At 44.0% G+C, this 14043-nt stretch overlaps 1 protein-coding gene across 1 annotated transcript in view; it reads left to right on the plus strand.

Moving 5' to 3' along the window:
* The window catches only part of LOC127662425 (MAM domain-containing glycosylphosphatidylinositol anchor protein 2-like), a 238717-nt gene that overhangs the window by 69205 nt on the left and 155469 nt on the right, over positions 1–14043 (plus strand). Inside the window, exon 3 of the mRNA XM_052153592.1 lies at positions 3349–3523. Within this exon, the coding sequence (XP_052009552.1) occupies positions 3349–3523 (175 nt within the window). The remainder of the gene's footprint in view (positions 1–3348; positions 3524–14043) is intronic.

Here is a 14043-nt window from a genome sequence, read left to right on the forward strand (position 1 = left end):
ATAAATTACTCAACTTTTAAATAACAGCATTCACTCTTGAATAAAAATGCATAGCATATTATTTTAACAGTTAGACATAGCTCAAAACGAAGATTCAATTTAATTTGTGGCAATTTATATTGCAAAACAGCTTTGCAGAATATAATGGCATGAATGATAGTTATAAATATTGTGTTGGGTTGTGGTCTAATGATTATTTTCTCATTATTGTTTTAAAAAGTAGAAGTAAAACTAATAATATAATGTGTAATGTGTATCAGTATCAGTTGTTCTCTAGTAATATGCTTTGTAATAACATGGTCATAACATTACTGAACACTTTAAGATAATTTCCTTGTTATTAACTGTAATAATAAAAAAGTCCTCTTTCCCTGGAATAATACTTTCCTCTGTGTTGTGTGGCATGAGGTTTGAAGGCTTGTCATTTCCACAGTCTTATGACTATTTATGGAGGAACTTTGGTTGTGAAGACAGTGGGCTGCCTTCAAATTGTTATCACATTCCACCCCCAACGTATCGCTTGAATCATGATCTCTATATGAACACCAAGATGAATTATAAGCCACATTATTATTACTATTATTATTATTATTTTTCAATCCTGCAGATGTCTTTTTTAATGAGGCATTTTAAATTTCTGAGTAATAAAAACAATCTCTTGGTAATCTGAGCACAAACATTTAGTTTTTTGGTGTAGCCGATACACAGATTTTTAATATCCTTTTTACAATAATATTTGATTTTACTCACTCTCATATTGTTCTATTTTCTTTTCCATGGAACACAAAAGAAGATGTTTTGAGATATGTTCACACTACTGTTTTCCATAAAACAAAAGCATACGGTGACCAAAGTCTGTTAAGCTCCAAAGAGTACCAAGAAAGAACTATAAAACCACTGTAAAGTAGTCCATATGACTTATGTATTATATTGTATTATATTAAGTCTTCTGAAGACATACAGCTATGTGTGAGAAACAGTCTATTTATTATGATTTACAGGGATAATTCATAAAAGAATTACAGTGTTATCATTTGCCTTCATGTTGTTCCAAACACATATGATTTTTTTTATCCTCTATGAAACAGAAAAAAATTTATTCAGAATGTCAAGGAGACAAAGATGCACTGAAAGTGAATAGTGACCAAGATTAACATTCTGCCTAACATCTCCTTTTGTGTTCCTCAGTAGAAAGTAAGTCATACGGGTAATGAAGAACATGCGGTTGAGTAAATGATGACAGAATTTAAATTTTGGGTGAACAATCCCTTTAAGTGTATTTAGTCAGAAAATATAGATGGTATACACCCATTCATGTATAAAGTGAGGAAACGTATAGTACAAAATGTCTTCATGATCAGAGTGGGTAATATTTCCTCCTGTATTGTATTGAATTGCTCTCACATAGTCTCCAAATGATTATTCAGTTCCATTTCCTCACCTCATACATGAAGAATTCCTATTTGCGCACTGTCAGCTATAGCCTACCTCAACACATGCAGACATACTTACTGGACTAAGCACTTTTTTTAGGAGCCTTATTTCCTGTGTGAGCTCACAAAGAAAGCCAGCGTATCTAAGCCCCATGAATTCCAATACGCTGTTATTCCTAACCAACATCCAATATGTGTGTAAACAAATCTGCCCACCCTCCATCCGCAGCAAAGCATGAAATGGATTTCATTCAGCCACTTCCAAAGGTTACGACTCTGTTGGGCTCCGAACAGTGTCACCCACTGGTATTTCTTCCTAGACAACCTTTGCAAGCGCAAACTAGCGGCAGTCATAAAACAGTGCTCATTTTCTTTTTTTTAATTATTATTATTATTATTATTATTATTATTGGGATGCTGTAAATACTTCAAATTAGCAAGAAAGGGACTAATAGTTGGGGTGAGGAAGAAATTGGTACTTGTAAGAGGAAGGCGGAGCATTGATCTTTGTCGCTGGACTCAAGCGGATTTGCTCCCACCTCTTAGGTTTTGAGCAGCAGGAATGATAAAGGGGGGTTCTGTTGTAATGTAGGTCATCTACACAGTAAGTCTCACTCAGGATTCGGGAAGGCCAAGCCAGGCCTGAATGGGCAATTTGCTCTACTTGTCTGGCTGGTTGGCAGATAAAGTGTACACACAGGGAGCTAAACGCTCTCTCTCTCTCTCTCTCTCTCTCTCTCTCTCTCTCTCTCTCTCTCTCTCTCTCTCTCTCTCTCTCTCTCTTATCTCTACCTCACTCTCACCCCAGCTGAGCTCCATTTGTTGCTTTCTTTCACCGGTCTCTCCATGCATCCTTCAGGGTTATACTATATGTGTGTGTGTGTTTGCATGTCTTGATAGCAAAACCTTAGGTATTAATTACTAGTATTCAGTATGTCCACAGGTTTATAAACCTTGAAAATGTTTTGTTTTCCCTGTAAATCTTTAATGAGACATTTGAATGAGACAATTCTAGAGTAAACACTATGGTTTTTTACTTTGTGGCCTGATGCATGTAGCTTGTTGCATCTGTCTTGTAATTGACAACACTGCCAACTTTTAAATGTCTAATTATGTTTTAATGTCAACATTAAATTTAAAATGGATCCTATTTTTTTGCTTTCTACATTGTATTCAAATCAACCTTATTATTCGAAAGAATAAGAACAATTTTTGCCTTTGTAATCTTTCATCAAATTGTAATAAATTGCTCTGCCTCTGAAATGAATAACACCCATTTTTCAAGGTCCAATCACTTTCTGCTGGATAAAATCTTGTTTTCATTGCATTTTGAATGCCATTTAAGGTTTACTTTAAAACTCCTAGTAATTGCCTTTTTGCTCTTATTTGCCATGTTTGGGGTTTATAAACCAGTGTGCTTAATTTCATCTCTTTTTCCCAGAGAAATGTGCATTTACAAAAACTTCTACACACCTCGGCCCTTGTGTGTTAGTTTATTTAATATTTTGGCAAATGTAATTATGCTTTAAGCTATCAAGAAGAGTTTTCCATTCCACAAAATCTGGCAGATTTCCCCTAAAATCAGCATAGAAAGTGTAAAAAAATAGTATAAAAATAGTAGGAATAAGATTCCTTCTGGATCTGGTTACACTGTCGGCAAATCTTCTGTTGATCACAAATACAAAAGTGTGTGAGGTGCTTTGGAAGAAATATTGGCGGTCTTTTGCCTCTCTGATTGATGTGCTTACGTTGCCATGCTGAAACATGAGTGGGTAAAGGAATTTAGCATTTTTTGAAGTCAATCGCTCTTGATACTGTCAATGATTGTAATAATGATTTCTCTTACTGTATGTCAAGTTCATACTCAGCTTATGTCTTTGCTTTTCTCTCTTTCTCTTTGCCTCCTTTGCATCAGATACGATGGACCAAGACAGCAGGCAGTGCTACTGACCGCTTCCAGGACACCAGTGTATTCAATGAGACACTACGCATAACCCGCATCCAGAGGCACCAGGGTGGCCGCTATTACTGTAAGGCTGAGAATGGCCTCGGCACTCCAGCCATCAAATCCATCCGAGTGGATGTCTACTGTGAGTTAACAAGCTCATCTGCCTGTTGGCAGAAAACCACACACTTGGCACTCACTCTTGCAAGTCAACTATAGATTGATATTAGCCTTTGCTGACTGTGTCTGCATCTCTCTTTGGCTTTCCCGACTTATTATTTTTTGGGGCTTTTTTAAGTTATGAGTCAAGAACAATCAATTGGATTTACAAACTTACAGCAAAAGGAATGTAGATTGCTGTATTACCTTGTGGGTTCTCTGTTATGTTGTGCTTTTACCTGCAACCTCAGAGCACATTTTTGAAACCAACAAAGAATAGAAAGAACAGCTATACCAAAGATGTACCTAATGTTCATTATTTTCCATTGTTTGTGCTGCATCTAGCTTTTTTTTAACACAAGTACATGTTCTGTGTGAACTGCCCCTGTGACAGTTCTACATTTGTACTTAATCTATTTTAAATTTATATTAAAAAAGGTTTAGCCTTTTAAGCTTGACAAAAACATGTAAATGTTTAAATGTGCACTTTTCTGTTCTTGGTATATTTGGAAAAACTAATTTTTTAAATCCTTTGTTCCTTAAACTATTATGACCGCCCATCATTAATAATTTAGTGTAAATGAGATGTGGCACATAAGGCAGCACACTTGCTTCTGATATAAATAAGAACAGTTGGCTCATGGGGACCTGGGTTAAAATTCTGGCTGGGTCATGTCCTGAACTTGTTCTATTTCTCATTCCAAGCATCCAAATTTAGATACAGTAACACAGCTCAAATTAGGAAGTTTATAACCGATTCTAGCTCAATCATTAAATAGACTTGTTTGTCCACTGAAGTGCATATACCTGTACTTCAGTCGCACATGTAGGAGGTGAACTGAAATAGATTTAACAAGGTCCAACTTGTCTAAAGGGGTCTCAGATCACCCTAATTGCATCATCACACAAAGCAATTATTTGCAACAAAACAACCTAAATAATATTACAAAAGAGCTAAAAAAAAAAGGTGTAACTACAATTTTTGTTGTACACGTTTTTGGTGTTACTCAGAGGACAGGATATAATTTAAGTCCTTTAAACTAATAATGCTTAATGTAACACCATCAGATATAAATAAAAAATACTTGTCATCTTTTGCCCTTGCTAAAGTACACTCACCTAAAGGATTATTAGGAACACCATACTAATACTGTGTTTGACCCCCTTTCACCTTCAGAACTGCCTTAATTCTACGTGGCATTGATTCAACAAGGTGCTGAAAGCATTCTTTAGAAATGTTGGCCCATATTGATAGGATAGCATCTTGCAGTTGATGGAGATTTGTGGGATGCACATCCAGGGCACGAAGCTCCCGTTCCACCACATCCCAAAGATGCTCTATTGGGTTGAGATCTGGTGACTGTGGGGGCCATTTTAGTACAGTGAACTCATTGTCATGTTCAAAAAACCAATTTGAAATGATTCGAGCTTTGTGACATGGTGCATTATCCTGCTGGAAGTAGCCATCAGAGGATGGGTACATGGTGGCCATAAAGGGATGGACATGGTCAGAAACAATTCCTTCGCCCAATTGGCACTAAGGGGCCTAAAGTGTGCCAAGAAAACATCCCCCACACCATTACACCACCACCACCAGCCTGCACAGTGGTAACAAGGCATGATGGATCCATGTTCTCATTCTGTTTATGCCAAATTCTGACTCTACCATCTGAATGTCTCTACAGAAATCGAGACTCATCAGACCAGGCAACATTTTTCCAGTCTTCAACTGTCCAATTTTGGTGAGCTTTTGCAAATTGTAGCCTCTTTTTCCTATTTGTAGTGGAGATGAGTGGTACCCGGTGGGGTCTTCTGCTGTTGTAGCCCATCCGCCTCAAGGTTGTGCGTGTTGTGGCTTCACAAATGCTTTGCTGCATACCTCGGATGTAACGAGTGTTTATTTCAGGCAAAGTTGCTCTTCTATCAGCTTGAATCAGTCGGCCCATTCTCCTCTGTCCTCTAGCATCAACAAGGCATTTTCGCCCACAGGACAGCCGCATACTGGATGTTTTTCCCTTTTCACACCATTCTTTGTAAACCCTAGAAATGGTTGTGCGTGAAAATCCCAGTAACTGAGCAGATTGTGAAATACTCAGACCGGCCCGTCTGGCACTAACAACCGTGCCACGCTCAAAATTGCTTAAATCACCTTTCTTTCCCATTCTGACATTCAGTTTGGAGTTCAGGAGATTGTCTTGACCAGGACCACACCCCTAAATGCATTGAAGCAACTGCCATGTGATTGGTTGGTTAGATAATTGCATTAATGAGAAATTGAACAGGTGTTCCTAATAATCCTTTAGGTGAGTGTATATAGATCACCCGGGCCTTAATTATTCTGATTTCCTTGGTGAATTTGCAAATTTTCTATGAGATCTGGTAGTTACTGTAGATAGAGCTTGAATTATTGGTGACTTCAACATTCACAATAGATAATGAAAATTACACATTGGGATTAGCATTTATCGATTTTCTCAACTCGCTTGGAGTCAGACAAAATGTGACAGGACCAACTCATCACCATAATCATATGGTAGATTTAATTCTGTCATATGGATTTGATAATGATACTACAGAAATTCTACCGCAGAGCGATAACATCTCAGATCATTACCTTGTCTCTTTTATGCTGTGATCAGCTAATGTTACTCAATCTACACCATGCTATCATTTAGGTAGAACAATTCTTTCGACCACTAAAGATAGCTTCACTAATAATCTTCCAGATCTATCTCATACACTCAGTAAACCACAAAGTCTAGAAGAACTTGATGAACAAACAGAAAATATAAATACAGTCTTCTCGAGCACTCTTGATATTCTCACCCCCTTTGATTAAAGAAAATTAAAAGAAAAAAGCCCTGCACCATGGTACAATGATCATACACATGCTCTCAAGAGAGCAGCTCGGAAAATGGAGCACAAGTGGAAGAATACAAAATTAGAGGTATTTCGCGGTGCATGTTAGGATAGTGTCTGTAGCTACAAAAAGGCACTAAAATGTTATTACATATAAAACATGTAACAGGCAGATAAATTTAATCACTAAAATGTTTTCAGAATTTTTAAAAAAATTCTGTACAAAAGTAATAATTACAACCCCAATTCCAAAAAAGTTGGGACAGTATGCAAAATGACAAAAGGAAAACAAAAAGGAGTGATTTGTAAATGATATTCACCCTTTGCTATTTTTAAAGCACTACAGCTAAACATTATGTGATGTTTTACCTCACAAAATTTTATAAAGTTGGGACAGTCGAGTGTTTACAACTGTGAAACATCCCCTTTTCTTCTAATAACACTTATTAAGTATTTAGACACTGAAGACACAAGTTTGTTAAGTTTAAAAAGTGGAATTTTCCCCTCTTCATCCATTATGCAGATCTTCAGCTGCACAATTGTATGGGGTCTTCGATGCCATATTGTGCGCTTCATAATGCACCACAATTGGAGATGGTCAGGACTGCAGGCAGGCCACTCTCTGCTTATTCGTCCAGTATGTGGTTTGAAGTTATCCTGCTGAAAATGCCGGGCCGTCCCTGGAAAAGATGGTGATGGGTGGCAGTATATGCTGATTAAACATTTTTACATATCTGTCTGCATTAATGGTGCCCTAACAGATGTGCGAGTTGCCCATGCCATGGGCACTGACACACCCCTGGCCCATACAGACACTGGCTTTTAGACCTGATGCTGATAACAGCTTGGATGGTCCTTTTCCTCTTTGGCCAGGAGAACACAACAGCTGTGTTTTTCAAAAGCTATTTGAAATGTGGACTCATCGGACCAAAAAACACAGTTCCACTGTTCTACTTTCCTTCTAAGATGAGACCGAGCCCAGAGAAGTCGGCAGCGATTCTGGACAGTGTTGATGTAGGGCTTCTGCTTTGCATAGTAAAGTCTTAACTTAAGCGGTGACTGATGTTGACAAACAAAGGTTTACTGAAGTTATCCCAAGCCCATGTTCATGATATCTATTACAGATGAATGATGATTTTTTAAGACAGTGATGTCTGAGGGGTCAGAGGTCATGCACATTCAGAAATGGGTTTCGTCTTGCCCTTTACACATCGAGATTTGACCTGATTCCTTGAATCTTCAACAGAAGTTGAGTAACGGAATACATGTAATGGCATTACGTATTTAAAATACCAAAATATAAGTAACTGTATTCCATTACTGTATACCATTTAAATAATTGGTAATTAGAATACAGTTACATTCAAAAAGTATTTTGATTGCTGAAGAGATTACTTTGCATTTTATTGTCATTTGTTTCTTTTAATATTAAGTTATTTCAGATGGTAAACATTTATACATATAAATGATGCGATCCAAAGTGCATCTGAACAGCGGTGAAACACTTATGATGTGTAACATTCATACGAGTAGACAGAGAAGTAAGTTTGAAGTAAGTTTGGAGCAGAAGAAATAGAAATAAACCTTGTGTACATTGTCAGTTTTACGCTAAAATGCTATTTCTAGCCATTTCACATGCACATGTTACTTGGCATGATCATATTTTTTTATCAAGAAAATTCATATTGGATCATAATATCTTTTTTTTTTTAGTAAGACATTTGATATTAGGGCAAAAATCGTATTCTTGATAATATTTTTTTTATTGTTTTCCTGTAAAAATATCTAAAAATCTTTAAAACAAGATCAATTTGATTTATCTTATATATAATAATAATATCTCATAAAATATATAGGTTTTCAGAGAATGTATTTTTAACATGTGTATTTTATCTTACTGTACTGGCAGTTTTTATAGTAAAAAAAAAGGTAAAAAAATCTACCAGTGCTGAAGTATTAATACAAAGCATTTAGAATACGTTACTGACCATGAGTAATCTAACGGAATGCATTACAAATTACATTTTACAGCATGTTTCCTGTAATCTGTAGTGGAATACATTTAAAAAGTAACCCTGCCAACCCATAACTATATTGTGTACTGTAGGGGGTGAAATGCCCAAAATCCTTCTTATTTGTCTTTGGGGAAGATTCTTCTCAAAGTGCTGGATTATTTGCTGAAGCATCTGTTGGCAAATTGACAAGTCTAGAATTATCCCTGCTCTTGAAGGACTAGGCTGTTTTTGGAGGCACCTTATATGATATGACATGACTGCCTCACCTGTTTAACATCTCCTGCTTCACATTGCCTTGTTATTTTAACTCGTCAAATTGTTATTAGTTTTAATTTGCCCCTTTCTCAAAATTTTTGGATCGTGATGCAATCATCTGATTTGAAATTACTGTACATTAAAAACAAAACAATACAATTCGCAAGGTAAAACATAATATAATGTGTAGTTGTAGTGTTTTCAATTTAGTAAAGGATGGTAAAAAGTCCCAACTTTTTTGGAATTGTGGTTGTAGTCCAGATGCGCCTCATCCAATGTGCTCCCTGACAGCATACAATAGCATTGTGTAAAGTAAATAGTGGAATTAAAATTATTGATTGTTGTAAATCTTCTTCTGATGTACTCCATAACGGTGCTGTCATATCACATTAAAACATATACATCACAGAATACGGCATGTGGCAAACGGTCACGAGACACTTGAGAGCCAATGATCATTCAACATCACTGCTGTATAAATCGTCTAGGTTACGTATGTAACCTCCGTTCCCCGATGGAGGGAACGAGACGTTGTGTCAGAGAAGCGACACTAGGGGTCTCTCTTGAACTATGAAAAAAGGCCAATGAGAGTTGGCACCCAGTATTTGCATGTCCCGCCCCCAGACATACGTGTATTTAAGCGGCGCAAATACGGGAGTTCAATCAGGATTTTTCTGAGGAGCCGGAAATGGTCCGGCCACAACAGTGGTTCGGCTCAGCGACGTGGCAGGGGAGACACAACGTCGCGTTCCCTCCATCGGGGAACGGAGGTTACATATGTAACCTAGACGTTCCCCTTCTGTCGCTCTCTACACGTTGTGTCAGAGAAGCGATACTAGGGGTCCACTTATAAAAGTGCCATGCGCTGAGCCGTGTACGTGAACTGCTGATACAGGAGCGAGCAGGTATTCTTACGTGCAGGACGACCAACTGTATCAGGCTGCACATACCCTTCCCCAATGCCCCATTTAAGCCATCAGGATTCCTTATCGTTACCCTGGAGGGGGGAACAAGGTGCTGGCCGCCAACCTGGGAACGGGCCAAGCCTGGCCGGGCCTCTTTTCTCTCTATGTTTCTCGCATAGAGCAACTAAGGCCGGGGCCCTTACACGCATTGAGGGAAAGGGGTCTTAGCCCTTATTCAGGGCAGAGAAGACCCTGCGGAGGCCACGCCTACCCGAGAGGGGAGGCAAGTTTAAGTGGCAAAACCATCAGAGGCCTGACTTAGGGCCTATGTGGAAAAGTTGGTGCGGTGGTGGATCCAGCCTCATAGAGGGGAGAACATACAGCACGGCAACCGAGGCAGCCGTGACTGCCTAAGGGAAACACGGGAGTCCGCTCGCCAGAGCGGTGTTACACACAGGGGGAGTCCGAAGGAGGCCTTACCTGTGGAGCACCTATACCAGTACAGGGTAGCTTGCGGTACCCGCAGTGGCTTGGGTCGGCGAGTTCCTCCGCTGAACTGTGACCCACGAGGGCTAGGGAGGAGTCAACCAGTGTCCCAAACCTGGGATCTCCTGGGAATGAAGGTGCACTGTTTCTGCTGGTTAGGGGGAAGGGCGCTAGGTGCAAGCGATTCACCCGGTCAGATCGTGGGCCTGCTACTGAGTTCTACGGGCTCGTACCTGAGAAAACATGGGACGATGCTGACTCAACTCGGAGATTGTAGAATCTCGCAAAAGTGTTAGGTGTTGCCCAGCCCGCTGCTCTACAAATGTCTGCTAGGGCAGTGCCCCTAGCCAGTGCCCATTAGGACGCAACACTCCTGGTGGAGTGTGCTCGGACCCACAAGGGGGGGGGCACGGCCTGGGTGTGATAAGCCAGGGAAATGGCGTCGACAACCCAGTGGGCGAGTCTCTGCTTGGAGACGGCGTTCCCTTTCTGCTGTCCCCCAAAGCAGACGAAGAGCTGCTCAGAGCGTCTGGTGCTCTGTGTGCTGTCCAGATAAATACGCAAAGCGCGTACTGGACACAGCAGTGAAAGGGCTGGGTCTGCCTCCTCCCGGTGCAGCGCTTGCAGGTTCACCACCTGATCCCTGAAGGGTGTGGTAGGAACCTTGGGCACGTAGCCCGGTCGCGGTCTTAGGATCACGAAAGTGTCTGCCGGACCGAACTCCAGGCAAGCGTCGCTAACAGAGAACGCATGCAGGTCCCCGACCCTCTTGATGGAAGCGAACGCGATCAGAAGGGCGGTCTTGAGAGAGAGGGCCCTGAGTCCAACTGAGTCAAGCGGCTCGAAGGGGGGTCTCTGGAGTTCCGTAAGGACGACCGAGAGATCCCAGGAGGGGAACAGGTTAGGCCGGGAGGGAGTTATCCTCCGAGCACCTTTTAGGAACCTGACGATTAAGTCGTGCTTACCAAGACACTTGCCGTCTACCGTGTCGTGGTGGGCCGCGATAGCGGCGACATCCACCTTGAGGGTGGAGGGGGACAGCCTCCCCTCCAGCCTCTCCTGAAGAAACACGAGCACTGACCTAACTGTGCACTTCTGCGGGTCTTCGGCTCGGGAAGAACACCAGTCCGCGAACAGACGCCACTTTAGAGCGTAAAGATGCCTGGTAGAGGGGGCTCTGGCTTGATTGATTGTATCTATGACGGTCGATGGTAGGCCGGCTAGATCTTCCGCATCCTGTCCAAGTGCCAGACGTGGAGGTTCCAGAGGTCTGGGTGCGGGTGCCAGAGCGTGCCCCGTCCCTGAGAAAGAAGGTCCTTCCTCAGGGGAATTCGCCAGGGAGGGGCTGTCGTGAGGAGCGTGAGGTCCGAAAACCAAGTCCGGGTGGGCCAGTAAGGGGCTACCAGAATGACTTGCTCCTCGTCCTCCCAGACGTTGCATAGCACCTGTGCAAGAAGGCTGACTGGGGGAAATGCATACTTGCGCAGCCCCGCAGGCCAGCTGTGTGCCAACGCGTCTGCCCCGAGGGGAGCCTCTGTCCGGGCATACCAGAGAGGGCAGTGGGAGGTTTCTTGGGAGGCAAACAGGACTACCTGAGCCTTGCCGAACCGGTCCCAAATCAGCTGGACCGACTGGGGGTGGAGCCTCCACTCTCCGCCAGGAAAGCTTTGTCTTGACACCGCCATGGCGGTTTATGTAGGCTACGACCGTGGTGCTGTCTGTCCTGACTAGGACGTGTTTGTTCCGAATTAACGGGAGAAACTTCTGCAGGGCCAGAAAAACAGCCAGCAGCTCTAGGCAGTTGATGTGCCAGCGCAGCGGGCCTTGGTTCCACCGGCCTGCAGCTGCGCCCCCGTTGCACACGGCGCCCCAACCCAATTTGGAGGCGTCGGTTGTGACCAGAATGCGTCGGGACACCTGCTGCAAGGGTACTCCTGCCCTTAGAAAGCAGAGGTCTGTCCAGGGTTTGAAGGTTTGGCGGCAGGCAGAGGTAACCTTTACGTTGCTCGTCTCGGGACTCGAGTCCGGAGCCAGTGCTGAAGTGGTCTCATATGCATCAACCCCAGCGGTGCGGCCGCCACGGAGGATGCCATATGCCCCAGGAGCTGTTGGAAACGTTTTAGCGGGACCACGGCACCTGGCTTGAAGGAAGCGAGGCATTTCAGCACTGACTGAGCACACTTGTTGGAGAGACGTGCTGTCATTGAGACTGAGTCTAACTCCAGACCGAGAAAAGAGATGCTCTGGACCCAGGAGAGCTTGCTCTTTTCCCAGTTGACCTGAAGCCCCAAACGGCTGAGGTGGCTGAGCACCTGGTCTCTGTGTGCGCATAGTAATTCTCGGGAGTGGGCCAGTATGAGCCAGTCGTCGAGGTAATTGAGTATGCGTATGCCGGCTTCTCGGAGCGGGCAAGAGCTGCCTCTGCGACTTTCGTGAAGACGCGAGGGGACAGAGACAGGCCGAAGGGGAGGACTTTGTACTGATACGCCTGGCCGTCGAACGCGAACCGTAGGAAGGGTCGATGTCGAGGGCGAATTGAGACGTGGAAGTACGCGTCCTTCAGGTCTACCGCTGCGAACCAATCTAGATGCCGGACACCAGATAGAATTTGTTTCTGGGTGTGCATTTTGAACGGGAGTTTGGACAAGGTCCGATTGAAAACTCGCAGGTCCCAGATCGGTCGTAAGCCGCCGCCTTTCTTGGGTACAACCCTTCTTCGTTTCGGTTGGAGGGACAGGATCTATCGTGTCCTTTAATAGAAGGGAGGCGATTTCTTCACGCAGGGAATGGGCATGTTGGCCGTGTACTGCAGACAAATGTACGCCCACGAAGGGGGGCGGAGACCTGGCAAACTGAATTGCGTAACCGAGTCGAATGGTCCGGTGCAGCCAGCGTGACGGGTTGGGCAGTGAAAGCCACGCCTCTAAACTCCGTGCTAGGGGCACCAAGGGGACAAGTTTTTTGGACGTACCCAGCGGGGCTTCGCAGCGGTGCGGAACAGGTAAGGCAACGTGGCGTCCCGAGGCTCTGGTGCTGAGAATAAACTCAAAGCACTTACCTTGCTCCACGCATCTGGCAGGGGGCGGGTTCGTGACTGAGGAGGAGGTCTGATGCTGGCGTCCTCTGGACTCGTCTGAACCGGCCGGCCGGGGAACAGTCGTGGGGCTGAAGGCGGGGACACCGCGTCCGTGGAGCCGGGACTGTTGAGGCCAGAAAGCAGAGTGCCGTGAGAACGGCATTTGCGGGTCAGATGACCCCAGAGACAACAATGAAATAGCTCTATAGAGTGTAAAGAATTTAACAAAAAATTCTCCTCCCGGCCCTCCACCGGGGAACGGAGTGGTCTTACCAGCTCCGGAGCTAACGTCTCGGTCTCTGGGTCTGTCATCTCAGGAGCGCCTGGGAGCCTTCTGGGTCCTCAAGGGGGTCCGTGAGACGATGGGTGTCCAAATTCTGCGGGGAGCTCAACACTGGGGCTGAGAGCTGGGCCCACTCACTTGTTAGTTGAGGCGGAGCACCACTTTCTTTCTTTCTTGAAAGCCGCAGGAGGACGCCCTCGGCGAACAGACAGGGCATGGCTCCTGGCGGCAGGTTTGCGGCAGGGCAAGATGGTTTTTTTGCTTGAAAATAGCCTTCGTCTGTTTCTTCACCACTGAGGACTGCTGGGTGAAGTCGTCAAGTGGTGTCGCCGAATGGATGGAGCTGGGAGACGGGGGCGTTTGAGAAAGCATGCTTTGTCTGCCTCCCGTACTGCCTGTCCATCGTTGCGTTTCTGGACCACGGAGTGGCCATCGACTGTTTGAGTGCAGTTCCTGCAGCACATCAAGAACAGGACCACCCAAGTGCAGATTTTGAAGTGCCCTGGCCCGGTGGACTTGCAGGAGGGGGCCATGGCGTGCTACCGTTCTACCACCGAGGGTAGCGAGAGCGGAGGAGCGAGGAAGCTGGGCTTGCTCAGCTCGTCATGCACGTCCGGGAAGGAATCC

This window comes from Xyrauchen texanus, chromosome 22, assembly GCF_025860055.1.
Source record: "Xyrauchen texanus isolate HMW12.3.18 chromosome 22, RBS_HiC_50CHRs, whole genome shotgun sequence".
Taxonomy (NCBI): domain Eukaryota; kingdom Metazoa; phylum Chordata; class Actinopteri; order Cypriniformes; family Catostomidae; genus Xyrauchen; species Xyrauchen texanus.